General features: G+C 32.7%; 1 protein-coding gene across 41 annotated transcripts in view; it reads right to left on the bottom strand.

Annotated features, from left to right (window-relative positions):
* Positions 1–17,993, bottom strand: part of LOC145291506 (uncharacterized) — a 351,327-nt gene that overhangs the window by 97,155 nt on the left and 236,179 nt on the right. For 38 of the 41 annotated variants that reach the window (XM_080137468.1, XM_080137469.1, XM_080137432.1 and 35 more), the window contains 5 exons: positions 17,635–17,754; positions 14,039–14,158; positions 12,790–12,909; positions 9,184–9,303; positions 1,297–1,416 (listed from right to left, as the gene is read on the bottom strand). In XM_080137468.1, the coding sequence (XP_079993594.1) occupies positions 1,297–1,416; positions 9,184–9,303; positions 12,790–12,909; positions 14,039–14,158; positions 17,635–17,754 (600 nt within the window). The remainder of the gene's footprint in view (positions 1–1,296; positions 1,417–9,183; positions 9,304–12,789; positions 12,910–14,038; positions 14,159–17,634; positions 17,755–17,993) is intronic. The other 3 variants (XM_080137451.1, XM_080137452.1, XM_080137457.1) reach the window with 3 other exon arrangements.

Genomic DNA, 17,993 nt, shown 5'->3' with positions numbered 1-17,993 from the left:
TGATGATAATTACAAAATATATTTAGAAGAGTATATACTAGTAGGGAGACCCTATGTTGCCTGGGATTTAATGATGATCAACCAATGTTTCATAGTCCTATATTATTTTTTTGTCATCAAAATTGATGAAATCTTCCATTTTTCAATCAAATGAATTGATTGCCTAATCTAGCTGAGGAGCCATTGCGGTGCACAGGGAGGAAACTTTACATGTGTGTGCGCAGTGACTTAGTGCATAATACATTGGAGTCTACATTGCACTGTAGAGAACCTACTGCTGATTTTATAAAATTATTTTTATACATAATGGCCTGAATAAAAGTTTAACATGCAAAAGTCAAGTATCATGGCTCAATGGTGCTTTAAACGGAAACATTTATTTCAACGCCCCCTTTCATATCACAGAACATACTCTTGATTTTATATGCCTGGCATTACTGCTTGTGCGGTGATAATGGTTTGAATTTAAATTTAAAATAAAATAAAAACTCAAGTGTCATGGTGCAACCGTGCTTTAAAAAAACATTTCAAACACACCCATGTCGTATCAGAGGACCTACTGTTGATTTTATGTCAGTATAGTGCCATAATAAAACTTCCAAAATGCACTTGTGATGTTAGACTGTATAATGCGTTAACTTTTATCTAAATCGGCTATTTCTTTTTTCATTGGATTATTTCAATTATCTACTTATCGAAAACATTCCGATACAAAACCTATCTAAAACCATTTTCAGGCACATGAAGTACCTTCGTGACAATTTTTATAAATATCGGCATAGCTGTGAACGAGTCTATAGAAAATGAACTCGCAGACACACAGACAATGTTTCTTTTATAAAAAATGTAGAGATAGATATATCTGTTTCCCTGGTCATATCTACATACGTGGTAGAAATAGATATATCTGTTTCCCTGGTCATATCTACATACGTGGTAGAACACAAAGATATACGTTTTAAAAGTCTATTTCGAATTTACAATATTTTCATTACGAAAACGTTTTATATATAACGTTTTATCATAAATTTATGGTGTTAAAAGTCGTTTTTATACTAGCATGTTTTTTATACAAGAAACCATATTACAAAATAAACTTACAATTGTTTCTATGTTTTCTGTTGTAATTTATTTATGTTTTCCTTTTTATGGAAATATAATATTATTGTAACTTTTTTGACATAATCTAATATAGTCAAATTCGAAAATAATGGTGAATTTTAATACATAGTCGATTATCTCTGAGTATTATTTTCAGATATATTTTTTGACAATAAATACAATAATATTATTTACCGTTTCCTTGGCATCTTTTTCTGGTACAGCTGAATCTCTTGTTACGACGGCAGGTGCACTTGTTGCATTTCTTCCAGTACTTTTGACCATATATGTACTTTTTACCGTAATACCAACATACTATATTGAAAATAATGATAAAAATCACAAAATATATTCAAAATTGTATATATTTCTTTTATATATACGTGTGTGTGTGTGTGTGTGTGTGTTAGTGCGTGTGTGTATTCCATTATGTACTTTGTCCCGTTAAACCGACAATAGTGAGAATTATAAAATATATTTAGTATAGTATATACTAGTAAAAAAAATCGAAGTTGCCCGGGATTTAACGATGATCCACCAATGGCTTGAATTAAAATTTAAAACGCAAATATCAAGAAAATGGCAGAAACACTAGAGGATGACCTCCAATCCGTAGTGGAATGGGGACAAAAATGGTTGGTCTCATTCAATGCTGCTAAGACTAAGCTTCTTTCCTTCAATAACTACAAGAAACCTTCTCTACCACCAATAGCAATGGCCAAGAATACATTGCCTGAAAGTACTTCTTTTAAACTCCTCGGCCTAACGTTTACAGGGAATATGAACTGGAATAGATACATTGAGAGCATTGCCAAGGCTGCTGCAAGGAAGGTTGGCTCCCTTTACCGTGCTAGAAAACTACTTACGCCTGCCAGTATCCTATACCTCTATAAGGCAACCATTCGCCCATGTATGGAGTACTGTTGTCACATCTGGGCTGGTGCATCTGCTGCTTGTCTCTCGTTCCTGGACAGGATTCAAAAAAGAGTCGCCAACCTGATAGGTCCTGAACTGTCATCTAGGCTTCAACCTCTGTCCCATCGACGAGATGTTGCATCCCTCTGCCTGTTCTACAAATACTTTAACGGTGAATGCTCTGACGAACTGCAAACACTTGTACCTCCCCGACGTAACTACCCCCGACAAACCCGACAAGCTACTAAGTCTCATCCCTTTACAGTGGAGATCCCTAGGTGCAAGAAAGCCTTTTACTCCAATAGTTTCTTCCCCAGAACTGCGGGTCTTTGGAACTCCCTTCCGGGATTCTGCTTTCCCAACTGCAATGATATGCAGAAGTTCAAGTGTAATGTTAACAAACATCTTTCTACTCTTCTCCCTTCATAATGACCCCGCTAATTAATTCCCTAATAGTAGCCCCCTACTTCAAAGTGGCACTGTGCCTTGTTTGGGGTGAAAATTGAATAAAAAAAAAAAAATTTTTTGGTTCAACTGTGCTCTACATTGGACCATTCATTTTGAACGCGCCTCTGTTCTATCAAAGAACATACTCTTGATGCTATATACTTCGCCTTACTCCTTGTGCAGTGATAATGACTTGCATTTAGGTTTAAAATAAAAAATTAAGTGTCATGTTGCAATTGTGCTTGAAACAAAAACATTCATTTCGAACTCGCCTATGTCGTTTAAGAGAACGTACTGTTGATTTTATATGTTGGGCCTTCGGCTAATGCGGTAATATAAAGTTCTGAAATGCACTTGTGATGTTAGGCTGCATAACAGGCATGGCCAACACGCATCACTTGGACTTCATGTGGCTCGCACGAACAAATGATCTGCTGTTCTCCCACAACACATTGGCATGAGTTTGGTACGTTTTCGTGTATAGTAGAAGTGGAAGGATACAATTTTCAGTCGGATGAAGTCTTGTGAAAAAAAACTAGTAGGGTCCGTTAACCGGCATTTCCCGGTGGAAGCCTGACCCCTCGCAAAAAAGTAAATTACGGTTGTCGTTGATGGCCACTGCCGTCCTAAACAATTGCGGATACTGGCGGCCGTGGCTGAAATGAAACAATCAGTGGCGATTAGTGCTGGTTTGGGGTGATAACATGCAGATATTGTTTGAACTTTAAAATAAACGCAATTAATGGAATGCGTAAATCATAATTATTAAAAAAATTACGAAAAAAGGACCATTAGATTAATAATGGAAGTAAAAAAATAAGTTTTAGAAGTTGGATTCTCACTGTCTTTGAACTGTTTAGAGTGATCGAAATCAGTGATTGCAGCCCTAGCTGTTTCCCTTTGTTGTTCAAGTCTTTCTCTTCTTTTCAACTCTATCATCAATAGTATTAAATTAAATTCCAGTTTTATGTCGTCTTTTTTTACGACTTTTTTCACTTCACTTCTTTGAGTATTGTCATGTTCAGAACAGCGTTTGGAATAGAAATCCAAAATTTCCCATCCTAAGAACGACTTTCAGAATATACACCCCCCAACATCCCCATATAACGAACGGCTTTCGGAATAGACAACCCCCTTTTTTGGAGGAGGGGTAATAATTACCCCAAATTTAACCGCGATAATCGTTGTCGGCATAACCACCCGCAAATGCTAGAAAAACAAAAACCTGAGGGCTGACAATAGCGGTGGGAGAAAATTAGATTTGAGTATCGCGAATGCGAATAAACTTAGCAACTAGTACATTACAGTAAACTATACTGCATAATACAGGTTTTTATCTCTCTATAAGTATTTGTCTTTGTAAAATTTGAATGAGATTTTCTTAATTAGCATAGTCGAAATCTTTTTAAAGGTGTCATTCTAAAGGAAATCATGGAGGTGGGCCGAATGTACAAATATACCCCCACCCAAACAAAAAAAAGAAAAAGTTAAGGTGTGCGAAATCTCGACAATCAGGCAGGAATCTATTACGATCGTATTCGATTTAAAAATAAATATTTCGGCAATATCATCTACCGGCTTCGTGCTGATTATGTTGTTTGAATGTAATGTTATTTTAACATATGTGAAATATTCACGATTTAAAACTGTTAAGCTATTTTCTGTTGTACATTCACTTTTTTGTAACTGATAAAACTCAAAAAATATATTAATCACACATACAAGGAATTGTCAATATAAAGAGACGTCAAACCAGTGAAAGTCTGAATTTTTGTTTATGAATGTCAGGTTTGAATTTATGCATAATGCATTTTTTTTTGCTATTCTATCGAAATAGATGTAGCTCATAAAAATTTTCGTTATATTCTTTTTTTTTTAATCTATGTACATTATTACTTGAATTTCCAAAAATAAAAAAATAAAGATAGCACAAGTTTTTCTTAAATGTATTAAACTTTTGCGGCCCATTAAGCAATATAAATCGCCTCATATAGCCCTGAGGAGAGTTTGAGTTTGACACTCCTGCTGTATAATGCGTTAATGTTAGTCTAAATCCCCTGTTCTGTGCCTAAACCTAGACGTAGATTCCATGATCAAAGCTACTTTCTTAAAATTGCATGCATGTGGACGTCTCTACTGTTTTCCTCCTTTTGCAGCTGACTACAATATGGTTGTCTTCAAGTCGAACGTAAACAAATTCTTGATGAGCCGTTCCTCTTAAGTAATCCAATTTACCAAATTTCCACTACTAACGATTACTATGATATTGTCCCATTGACTACTATACACTCATTAATCCTTATCCTTGATTGGCATCCAGACCGTGAAAAGTGGTTATTCTTTTGTAAAAATAAACAAAAAACGTGAAATTACAGTGGATACTGGGTCAGACATTTCAATAATAAATTTACATACGTGGAAAAAATTTAACAAACTGACGTTGCAGATAACATGAATCCAGTTTGTACTTTGGCCGGTAATATGATTGATTTTATTGGAAGATTATATTTAATATGATTGATTTTATTGGAAGATTACATTTACCAGTAGATCTGAATAGAACTATTTAAAAAATTAAAAGCGTACGTTATAAGACATGTACACACCTATTCGGATTGAACTGGATTAAACTTTGGAATTCATCAGCCAATATTTTTAATTAGAAAATGCGTATGCTAAACAAAGTTAAACAAACGAAAACCGTACCGTAAAAAAAAAACAGCAAAGACATTTTAAATGAATTGTATACAGCAAATGAAAAAAGATAGTAAAACAATAACTCATATAATTCTAAAACCCGTCGAAAAATAACGGAGCGACAATGAAGAAGTGAGCGTTACAATTTTATTTGAACGCAAACAAGAAGCGATTGAAGTATAAAGGAAAACATAGAAACCAATATCTACCCAGACTTCAAGTAGAATTTACAAATACGAAGATGGTTCGACTAGACCAGCTTCTAACATTTAATTTTTTTTTTAGTAAACATAGAAATACCAACATAACCGAATTTGAACAACGGAATTGGAGTGAAGATCTAGAAACTAGTGAATGATATTGCTAAAGAAATGCAGACTTGAAATCAAATCGTAAATGATTGGTGACGTTGGGTGTATCATAAAAGGTACAGCGCATGCTCAAAAATGCCATCAAAACCAAAATAGTCACTAAGATGACAGTAGATGAAGATTGCGAATAGAGGAAAAGCCGATCGACGCCATTTTTAGACGTTCCTAACGACACACGCAGATCAACCCAGGAACAACGACGATCAGACAGGAAAAAATGTACAGACCCACTGACTATTGACCAAAAGCGGCAAAGATATTAACAAGTTTTTTTGCGGTGCAAAAAGTTTTGGGTGAGTGTTGATTCATCTTTTTTACGATGTGCATAAATAAACCGGGAAGTACTTACTCTCGGTGTGGAAAGTCTACTTTCGTAGCAGGTCATCTTGGCGTTACGTGTTACGAATCTTAGTGTATTTTGTTTTGTTTCAATGCAAATTATCTTTTTAACTCATATATATGTCTATGTTAGCCTTAATGACCCTTCAGAGGTACAAAAGAATTATATATATATATATATATATATATATATATATATATATATATATATATATATATATATACTAGTTGTACCCTGCCACGCGTTGCAGTGGCCAATTTGGTGTAATGGAAAAATTTAATAAAAGAGAAAATGCATGTTTCTTATATTAGTACAGCAATCCACTGCAAAAAGTGAAAAAGAAGGCGAAACTGAAAAAAATGGTACTCTTGCAGAATTTGATCTGGATCCTCGAGAGTTTCTGTCAATCATTCATGTTTTGGACTTGACCAACAATCAGTGGATGAAGCCGAACGTAGCAAAAATGTTGAAACTCTAAATGCTTTTTTTTTTGTTGTTTTAAAAAGCGAAAAGTATACATTTTTAAAGTACATTTAAAATTCGAAACATTTTCAATATGAAAACGTATTATATATTACGTTTTTATGATAATTTTATGATGATTGAGGTTGCTTTATATACTAACATGTTGGTTAAAAGATAGATAGATATATATATTATGAAATAAACTAATAATTGCATCTATGTCTTTGTGTTGTAATTTATTCATGTTTTATTTTTTATGTAAATATTATATTATTCTGGGTAGCTTTTTTGACGAAATCTATTATAGTCAAATTCGAAAATAAGTGTAAATTTTAATAAGTTATTGATCATCTCTGAGTAATAATTTTGGTTGCATTTTTTTTTTTCGACAATAGAAAAATCTTATTAACCGTTTCATTGGCATCTTTTTCTGGTACAGTTGAATTTCCCGTTACAACAGAAAGTGCACTGGTTGCATTCTTCCAGTACTTTCCCCCGTTATACCAACATGCTTGATAGAAAATAATTATACAAATTGCAGAATATATTTAGAAGTGTATGTAGTACTATACACATATATTCCATTCAGTACGTTCTCGCAAATCTATGCAAATGTCAAGTATCATGTTTCAATTGTGTTTTAACCGAAATATTTATTCCGAATGCACCACCCTCAGATGAAAAAATACTCTTGATTTTATATGTCTGGCTTTACTACTTGTGCGGTGATAATGACTTGAATCTTAGTTTTAAATAAAAATGTCAATGTCATGGTGCCATTATACTTTAAATAAAACCATTCATTCTGAATGCGCCTCTTTTATATCGGAGAATCTTCTGTTGGTTTTATGCGGGTAGTACGGTAATAAAACTTCTCAAATGCACTAGTAAGTTTAGGCTGTATAATGCGTTAACTTTAGCTTAAATTGTCTGTTCTTTCTTATATCGGATCTTTTCAATTATCGATATTTGTCAACGACATTCCGATGAAAAAACAATCTAAGAACCCTGCCAGGCATATAAAGTATACTCGTGTGAAATTTCGGAAATATCGATTAAGCAATTTTCGAGTTCATAAAGAACAAACTCTCACACATATAGACACAAACACATATAAAGTTCTTATATTTACTTAGTCCACAATGCATTGTGGTCTACATTGCACTGTAGAGAACCAACTGTTGATTTTATCAAATTATTGTTTAACATAATGGCTTAAATTAAAGTTTAAAATTCAAAAGTCTATTATAATGTTTCAATTGTGCTCTAAACCGAAACATTTATTCCGAACACAACCATGTCATATCACAATGCATACTCTTAATTTTATATGTCCGTCCTACCTGCTTGTGCGGTAATAATGGTTTGAATTTAAAATAAAAAGTCAAGTACCATGGCAGAAATTGAGCTTTAAACAAAAAGAACTTTCGGTTGAATTTTTTTTTTTATCAGGTAGTGCGGGAAGAAAATTTCTAAAATGAACTGTGAGGTTAGGCTTATAATGCGTTAACTTTAGTCCACATTGTCTGCTTCTTCCTCCATCGGATTATTTCGATTATCGATTATGAGTATTTGTCAAAGACATTCTAATACAAACTTTGTTGATGAATCCTGCCAGGCACATAAGTACCTTCGCATGAAATTTAATTATTATAGGTTCGGCCATTTCCGACTCAAAAGAAACGAACTGTTACACAAACACACACACAGAAATTTTATTTTATATAATAACTAGCATGGTGCCCGGCTTTGCCCGGGGGGTTGGAGGTGTATGCTGAGCAAAGAAAAAAAACGGTAATTTTTTTTTTACTTTGTCCCCTATTATGACCCCTTATCATTTATTTTTTGGACTCAAATCAAGTTATTAAGTTAGATCCATGTCCAAGGAACCTATATCTAAAATTTAAAGTATTTAGACCCAAAATTGTCGGAGGAGTTTGATAGAGTTCTCAAAAGTAAAATCGTTGAACTTTGACCGCTTTACAGCCAAATTTCTTGCCGAAAACTGCTCACATCAATTTTCCCAAATCTCAGTACCTTGTATATCAAATTTCGAGTCTGTAGACTAAAAATTGACAGAGTTATGGCGTAGAGAAATGTACACACACACTGACAGACAGATACATAGACACACAGACACGTTCACTTTTATAGATATATAGATAAAGAGAGATATATTTAGAAATATATTTCATTACGCGCTTTCTTCCGTCATATCTACATATGTGGAAAGAAACTGAGATACAAATGCTACACTATAAGTACATTTAGAATTTAAAGCATTTTCATAATGAGAACGTTTCCATGATAATTTTATGATGTTTAAAGTTGCTTTATATGTTTGTCATACAACAAAAAGATATCAATAAATAATATTACAATTGTATCTATGTCTTTATGTTGTAATTTATTTATGTGTTACATTATTCTGACTTTTTTTGATAAAATCTAATATCGTCAAATTCGAAAATAATGGTGAATTTTAAGAAGTTATTGATCATCCCTGAGTAATATTGTAAGTTGTATTTTGGACAATTAATAACATAATCTTAGTTGCTTTATATACTAATAAATAATATTATAATTAAGTATATATAAGTATTATATAAATATACCAATAACAAATACATATAAATAATCTTACAACTGTGTCTATGTCCGTGTGTTGCAATTTATTTATGTTTTATTTTTTATGTAAATATTAATTTTTTGTGAGTAGCTTTTTGGGCAAAATCAAATATATAGTTAAATTCGAAAATAACGGTGAATTTTAATAAATGATTGATCATCCCTGAGTAATATTTTCAAGTGTATATTTTGACAATAAATAAAAAGAATCTTATTTACCGTTTCGTTGGCATCTTTTTCTGGTACAGCTGAATTTCCCATTACGACGGCAGGTGCACTTGTTGCATTTCTTCCAGTACTTTCTACCATATCCGTACTTTTTACCGTTATAGTAACATACTGGATAGACAATAATGATAAAAATTGCAAAATAATTGTAGAATAATATGTATATATATATATATATATATATATATATATATATATATATATGGGGGAGGGGGTGCGCGCGTGCGCTGTGTATGTGCGCGCGCGCGTGTGTGTGAAAGAAATGGAATTAAAACTGTAAATTAAAATTTGCAATTAAATTTATTATTAGACACAATACTACTGAAAACAATTTTCAAAGTCCTTATTCCACGCAGTTTCAAAGAATGCTGTTTTTGCTATTCTTCTCATCAGAGTACAGAAAGAAATTGGCAAATTATAATTGTAGCTAGGCTAGACTGTGCTGGTTGAGGCATTAGATTCAACTACAGTTTATGAGAGTCATAAATTGCAAAATGTTCATGTACATTAAGAAACGGGTGAAGAAATGCGAAAAAATGTAGGAAATGTGGAAAAGAACAAAAACAAACCGGGAATAACATTCTTCCGTATTTGAACACTCTTTCAATGGTAATCCGAAAAGCGAAAAATATTTTTTTGAAAGGAATCCAATAGTCAGAATTTAAAATCCAGTGTGTAATATAATCCGGTAGGAAAAAAATGATAAAATCAGCTCAAATTGATAAAAATTGTTCCTTCAATCAGTATAATACAGGGACAGCGAGGTTGATCTTCAGTGGATTAGAAAAGAGAATCATTTTATAACAAGCCATAAACGATATGGTTCCACGACTGATTTTGGCTATTTTCCCCATTTTAACCCATGGCCTGATGTAAAAAAATCAGGGTAAAACAGCCAAATGACACCGCTTCATAACGAACGGTGCATTAATTTGAATTCGATACCATTCAAAACCTCTATTTAGACGTGTGAATTTTTGGAGAAAATAAGTTAGCCCTAAAAAGGGGTGCTTTTTACCCTTTAACACTTCGGGGCTCAAGCCCCACAATTTTTCTAGGGCAAAATATTATGTTTCCATAAGTATATGTATATGGTCTTGCTTTTGGGTAATTTTCAGCAAAATGTAAGGCTCGGAAAATATTCTATTGTGAGAACAATTACCAAGATGAGAGCAACAGTCAAAACAATCAAAATTATTACTAATCCTTATCTCAAAACATGTAAAACAATTTATCTAACCGGACTACATCAAATTTATAGTAATTTTTTTCAAATGCAAAAAATAAATTTGAAAACTTTAGAAAACCGAGTAATGCTGATAATCTATTTTTTATTAAATAAAAAATCAATAACTGCCGCGTTAATTCCTGTTTTATTCATATATATTCTCTAGAGTGTAATGATTTTGGCATTTCTTCCAAAAAATACCTCTACTTAAACCATGTTAATAATAATAATAATAAACATGGTTTAAGTAGAGGTATTTTTGGAAGAAATGCCAAATCATTACACTCTAGAGAATATATATGAATAAAACAGGAATTAACGCGGCAGTTATTGATTTTTTATTTAATAAAAAAAAGATTATCAGCATTACTCGGTTTTCTAAAGTTTTCAAATTTATTTTTTGCATTTGAAAAAAATTACTATATTATTATTATTATAATAATAATAATAATAAAAATAAAAAAATAAAAAATAAATAAAAAGTGATAACTTAAAAAGAGTAAGTTATAGCGGGTTTGCCACTTTATATATGACACGGGCCGAGATACACAGTTGCCAGACAATGATTATTTTTCAAGACCAAATTAAAAAAAGAAGCCACACTTCTTGCCGTAAACAGGCGATTGGTCTTTCTATATTATGAGGGCGAACGAAATATTGAATTTCACGTAAAACAAATGGTTCCTACTTAATTCTTATGGTGAAAAGACTAACATATCCAAAAAACTACGAAAAACTAGGAGATTATAAGAAATTGGTGAAATCGGTGTTTACGAGTGAACTGCAACAAAAACAACATGTACTTTTGCATGAAATAATAAGATTAATATTTAAAAACATATTATTTAACGTCAGGAGGGGGGATGTTTTGTGACTATATTGTACTTTCACCTAACAATTTAATAAAAATGATATTGTAAAACTCCAATTCTACTTGTAAATACTATTTAACAAATAGTGCGGCTCGTTAAATGACACAATCACTTAACATTTATTTTATCAAAGTAAAATTGTAAAAAAATGTATTGTATCAAAGCATAGGGCACGAATGCATTATACGAGCGGGGCCATTTTGTTTTGTTGGGTTTCATTGACTATGCTCTGAACGGAAACATTTATTCTGAACTCGCCTCTGTTGTATCACAGAATAAACTCTTGATTTTATATGCCTGCCCTCATTGCTTGTGCGCTGATAAGTACTTGAATTTATGTTTTTAAAAAAGTAATGCACTATGATACAATTATGCTTTCAACAGAAACATTCATTTCGAACGCGCCACTGTCATATCAAAGAACCTACTGTTGGTTTTACATATCGTGCGTTTCGTTGATTAGATAATATAACTTCTCCAATGTACTTGCGAGCTTAGGCTGTACAATGCGTTAACTTAAGTCCAAATCGCCTGTTCCTTCTTATATTTACTATTGTATTTACGTCTTTTGATTGTAATCTGTTAATGCTTTAATTTTTATGAATATATTATATTTTGCGAGTTGCTTTTTTAACAAAACTTTATATAGACAAAATCGAAAATATTGGTAATTTTAAGAAGTTGTCGATTGTCTCTAAATATTGTTTTCTAATATGTTTTATTTACAATAAATTATATTCTACCATTTCTTTTATTCGTTTGCTTTGTATGTTTTATATATCCAGTTATTATTTACATTTTCCTAGCAGTTCAGCCCGGTTTGCTCGCGTCGTAGGTATGTTCATAACTTTATGGGCATATCCGTCCCATCGTTGCAATTGCATTCCTGTGTCTGATTTATACTTATTTTAATGGAAGTGTCTCTGATGAACTTATTGCACTTGTGCCCACTCGACGTACATATTCGACAACCCCGCTTAGCAACAAAATTACACCCCTTCACTGCTCCATAACGATGATCCCCTTAAAGGGCACTGGCCATCCACAACTTTGTAAATGCTTTTGTAGCGAGGAGTTCTTTTTTCAGGGTGAGGGTGCTATCCCCACGCCCAACATTCCCAGAAGATACATACAGCGCCTAGCCTTCTCAGATGGTAACCTATCTGGTACTGGCCAGGCTCAACGTTGCTTAACCGGTGAACTGGTGAGAACCGGTTTGTCAACGTGATAGTGACGTACTACTTCGCTATTGATGTCACTAATGCCAGAAAGCTTTCTAATCTAATAGCTTCTCTCCACAGCTAAACTTTGGAATTTCAGTCCTGCCACCTCTTTCCCTAACTGTACTAACATGCAGAAGTTCAAACCTAACGTAAACCAATATCTTGTTAATCTTTATTAAGCATAGTCCCAATTAGTAACCCCCTACATTCAAGTGGCGATATAACTTGTTTGGGGTAAAGGTGAGTAAAAAAATATAATAATAATTTGAATTACCGTTTTGTTGACATCTTTTTGTGGTACACTTAAATTTCCCGTTACGACCGCAGGTGCACTGGTTGCACTTCTTCTTGAACTTTTGACCGATTGCGTACTTTTTACCGTTATACCAACATACTGGATTGAAAATAATGATAAAAATTACAAAATATATTTAGAATTGTATATACTTCTTTATATTTATATTCCATTATGCATTTTTGCCTGTTAAACCAATAATGATGATAATTACAAAATATATTTAGAAGAGTATATACTAGTAGGGAGACCCTATGTTGCCTGGGATTTAATGATGATCAACCAATGTTTCATAGTCCTATATTATTTTTTTGTCATCAAAATTGATGAAATCTTCCATTTTTCAATCAAATGAATTGATTGCCTAATCTAGCTGAGGAGCCATTGCGGTGCACAGGGAGGAAACTTTACATGTGTGTGCGCAGTGACTTAGTGCATAATACATTGGAGTCTACATTGCACTGTAGAGAACCTACTGCTGATTTTATAAAATTATTTTTATACATAATGGCCTGAATAAAAGTTTAACATGCAAAAGTCAAGTATCATGGCTCAATGGTGCTTTAAACGGAAACATCTATTTCAACGCCCCCTTTCATATCACAGAACATACTCTTGATTGTATATGCCTGGCATTACTGCTTGTGCGGTGATAATGGTTTGAATTTAAATTTAAAATAAAATAAAAACTCAAGTGTCATGGTGCAACCGTGCTTTAAAAAAACATTTCAAACACACCCATGTCGTATCAGAGGACCTACTGTTGATTTTATGTCAGTATAGTGCCATAATAAAACTTCCAAAATGCACTTGTGATGTTAGACTGTATAATGCGTTAACTTTTATCTAAATCGGCTATTTCTTTTTTCATTGGATTATTTCAATTATCTACTTATCGAAAACATTCCGATACAAAACCTATCTAAAACCATTTTCAGGCACATGAAGTACCTTCGTGACAATTTTTATAAATATCGGCATAGCTGTGAACGAGTCTATAGAAAATGAACTCGCAGACACACAGACAATGTTTCTATGTCCGTGTGTTGCAATTTATTTATGTTTTATTTTTTATGTAAATATTAATTTTTTGTGAGTAGCTTTTTGGGCAAAATCAAATATATAGCTAAATTCGAAAATAACGGTGAATTTTAATAAATGATTGATCATCCCTGAGTAATATTTTCAAGTGTATATTTTGACAATAAATAAAAAGAATCTTATTTACCGTTTCGTTGGCATCTTTTTCTGGTACAGCTGAATTTCCCATTACGACGGCAGGTGCACTTGTTGCATTTCTTCCAGTACTTTCTACCATATCCGTACTTTTTACCGTTATAGTAACATACTGGATAGACAATAATGATAAAAATTGCAAAATAATTGTAGAATAATATGTATATATATATATATATATATATATATATATGGGGGAGGGGGTGCGCGCGTGCGCTGTGTATGTGCGCGCGCGCGTGTGTGTGAAAGAAATGGAATTAAAACTGTAAATTAAAATTTGCAATTAAATTTATTATTAGACACAATACCACTGAAAACAATTTTCAAAGTCCTTATTCCACGCAGTTTCAAAGAATGCTGTTTTTGCTATTCTTCTCATCAGAGTACAGAAAGAAATTGGCAAATTATAATTGTAGCTAGGCTAGACTGTGCTGGTTGAGGCATTAGATTCAACTACAGTTTATGAGAGTCATAAATTGCAAAATGTTCATGTACATTAAGAAACGGGTGAAGAAATGCGAAAAAATGTAGGAAATGTGGAAAAGAACAAAAACAAACCGGGAATAACATTCTTCCGTATTTGAACACTCTTTCAATGGTAATCCGAAAAGCGAAAAATATTTTTTTGAAAGGAATCCAATAGTCAGAATTTAAAATCCAGTGTGTAATATAATCCGGTAGGAAAAAAATGATAAAATCAGCTCAAATTGATAAAAATTGTTCCTTCAATCAGTATAATACAGGGACAGCGAGGTTGATCTTCAGTGGATTAGAAAAGAGAATCATTTTATAACAAGCCATAAACGATATGGTTCCACGACTGATTTTGGCTATTTTCCCCATTTTAACCCATGGCCTGATGTAAAAAAATCAGGGTAAAACAGCCAAATGACACCGCTTCATAACGAACGGTGCATTAATTTGAATTCGATACCATTCAAAACCTCTATTTAGACGTGTGAATTTTTGGAGAAAATAAGTTAGCCCTAAAAAGGGGTGCTTTTTACCCTTTAACACTTCGGGGCTCAAGCCCCACAATTTTTCTAGGGCAAAATATTATGTTTCCATAAGTATATGTATATGGTCTTGCTTTTGGGTAATTTTCAGCAAAATGTAAGGCTCGGAAAATATTCTATTGTGAGAACAATTACCAAGATGAGAGCAACAGTCAAAACAATCAAAATTATTACTAATCCTTATCTCAAAACATGTAAAACAATTTATCTAACCGGACTACATCAAATTTATAGTAATTTTTTTCAAATGCAAAAAATAAATTTGAAAACTTTAGAAAACCGAGTAATGCTGATAATCTATTTTTTATTAAATAAAAAATCAATAACTGCCGCGTTAATTCCTGTTTTATTCATATATATTCTCTAGAGTGTAATGATTTTTGCATTTCTTCCAAAAAATACCTCTACTTAAACCATGTTAATAATAATAATAATAATAAACATGGTTTAAGTAGAGGTATTTTTTGGAAGAAATGCCAAAATCATTACACTCTAGAGAATATATATGAATAAAACAGGAATTTACGCGGCAGTTATTGATTTTTTATTTAATAAAAAAAAGATTATCAGCATTACTCGGTTTTCTAAAGTTTTCAAATTTATTTTTTGCATTTGAAAAAAATTACTATATTATTATTATTATTATTATAATAATAATAAAAAAAAAATAAAATAAAAAAAGTGATAACTTAAAAAGAGTAAGTTATAGCGGGTTTGCCACTTTATATATGACACGGGCCGAGATACACAGTTGCCAGACAATGATTATTTTTCAAGACCAAATTAAAAAAAGAAGCCACACTTCTTGCCGTAAACAGGCGATTGGTCTTTCTATATTATGAGGGCGAACGAAATATTGAATTTCACGTAAAACAAATGGTTCCTACTTAAGTCTTATGGTGAAAAGACTAACATATCCAAAAAACTACGAAAAACTAGGAGATTATAAGAAATTGGTGAAATCGGTGTTTACGAGTGAACTGCAACAAAAACAACATGTACTTTTGCATGAAATAATAAGATTAATATTTAAAAACATATTATTTAACGTCAGGAGGGGGGATGTTTTGTGACTATATTGTACTTTCACCTAACAATTTAATAAAAATGATATTGTAAAACTCCAATTCTACTTGTAAATACTATTTAACAAATAGTGCGGCTCGTTAAATGACACAATCACTTAACATTTATTTTATCAAAGTAAAATTGTAAAAAAATGTATTGTATCAAAGCATAGGGCACGAATGCATTATACGAGCGGGGCCATTTTGTTTTGTTGGGTTTCATTGACTATGCTCTGAACGGAAACATTTATTCTGAACTCGCCTCTGTTGTATCACAGAATAAACTCTTGATTTTATATGCCTGCCCTCATTGCTTGTGCGCTGATAAGTACTTGAATTTATGTTTTTAAAAAAGTAATGCACTATGATACAATTATGCTTTCAACAGAAACATTCATTTCGAACGCGCCACTGTCATATCAAAGAACCTACTGTTGGTTTTACATATCGTGCGTTTCGTTGATTAGATAATATAACTTCTCCAATGTACTTGCGAGCTTAGGCTGTATAATGCGTTAACTTTAGTCCAAATCGCCTGTTCCTTCTTATATTTACTATTGTATTTACGTCTTTTGATTGTAATCTGTTAATGCTTTAATTTTTATGAATATATTATATTTTGCGAGTTGCTTTTTTAACAAAACTTTATATAGACAAAATCGAAAATATTGGTAATTTTAAGAAGTTGTCGATTGTCTCTAAATATTGTTTTCTAATATGTTTTATTTACAATAAATTATATTCTACCATTTCTTTTATTCGTTTGCTTTGTATTTTGTTTATATATCCAGTTATTATTTACATTTTCCTAGCAGTTCAGCCCGGTTTGCTCGCGTCGTAGGTATGTTCATAACTTTATGGGCATATCCGTCCCATCGTTGCAATTGCATTCCTGTGTCTGATTTATACTTATTTTAATGGAAGTGTCTCTGATGAACTTATTGCACTTGTGCCCACTCGACGTACATATTCGACAAACCCGCTTAGCAACAAAATTACACCCCTTCACTGCTCCATAACGATGATCCCCTTAAAGGGCACTGGCCATCCACAACTTTGTAAATGCTTTTGTAGCGAGGAGTTCTTTTTTCAGGGTGAGGGTGCTATCCCCACGCCCAACATTCCCAGAAGATACATACAGCGCCTAGCCTTCTCAGATGGTAACCTATCTGGTACTGGCCAGGCTCAACGTTGCTTAACCGGTGAACTGGTGAGAACCGGTTTGTCAACGTGATAGTGACGTACTACTTCGCTATTGATGTCACTAAATGCCAGAAAGCTTTCTAATCTAATAGCTTCTCTCCACAGCTAAACTTTGGAATTTCAGTCCTGCCACCTCTTTCCCTAACTGTACTAACATGCAGAAGTTCAAACCTAACGTAAACCAATATCTTGTTAATCTTTATTAAGCATAGTCCCAATTAGTAACCCCCTACATTCAAGTGGCGATATAACTTGTTTGGGGTAAAGGTGAGTAAAAAAAATATAATAATAATTTGAATTACCGTTTTGTTGACATCTTTTTGTGGTACACTTAAATTTCCCGTTACGACCGCAGGTGCACTGGTTGCACTTCTTCTTGAACTTTTGACCGATTGCGTACTTTTTACCGTTATACCAACATACTGGATTGAAAATAATGATAAAAATTACAAAATATATTTAGAATTGTATATACTTCTTTATATTTATATTCCATTATGCATTTTTGCCTGTTAAACCAACAATGATGATAATTACAAAATATATTTAGAAGAGTATATACTAGTAGGGAGACCCTATGTTGCCTGGGATTTAATGATGATCAACCAATGTTTCATAGTCCTATATTATTTTTTTGTCATCAAAATTGATGAAATCTTCC

Source organism: Euprymna scolopes, chromosome 12 (assembly GCF_053919585.1).
Source record: "Euprymna scolopes isolate OS-2025 chromosome 12, ASM5391958v1, whole genome shotgun sequence".
In the NCBI taxonomy this organism is placed as follows: domain Eukaryota; kingdom Metazoa; phylum Mollusca; class Cephalopoda; order Sepiida; family Sepiolidae; genus Euprymna; species Euprymna scolopes.
This window is presented reverse-complemented; position numbering and strand designations above follow the sequence as displayed.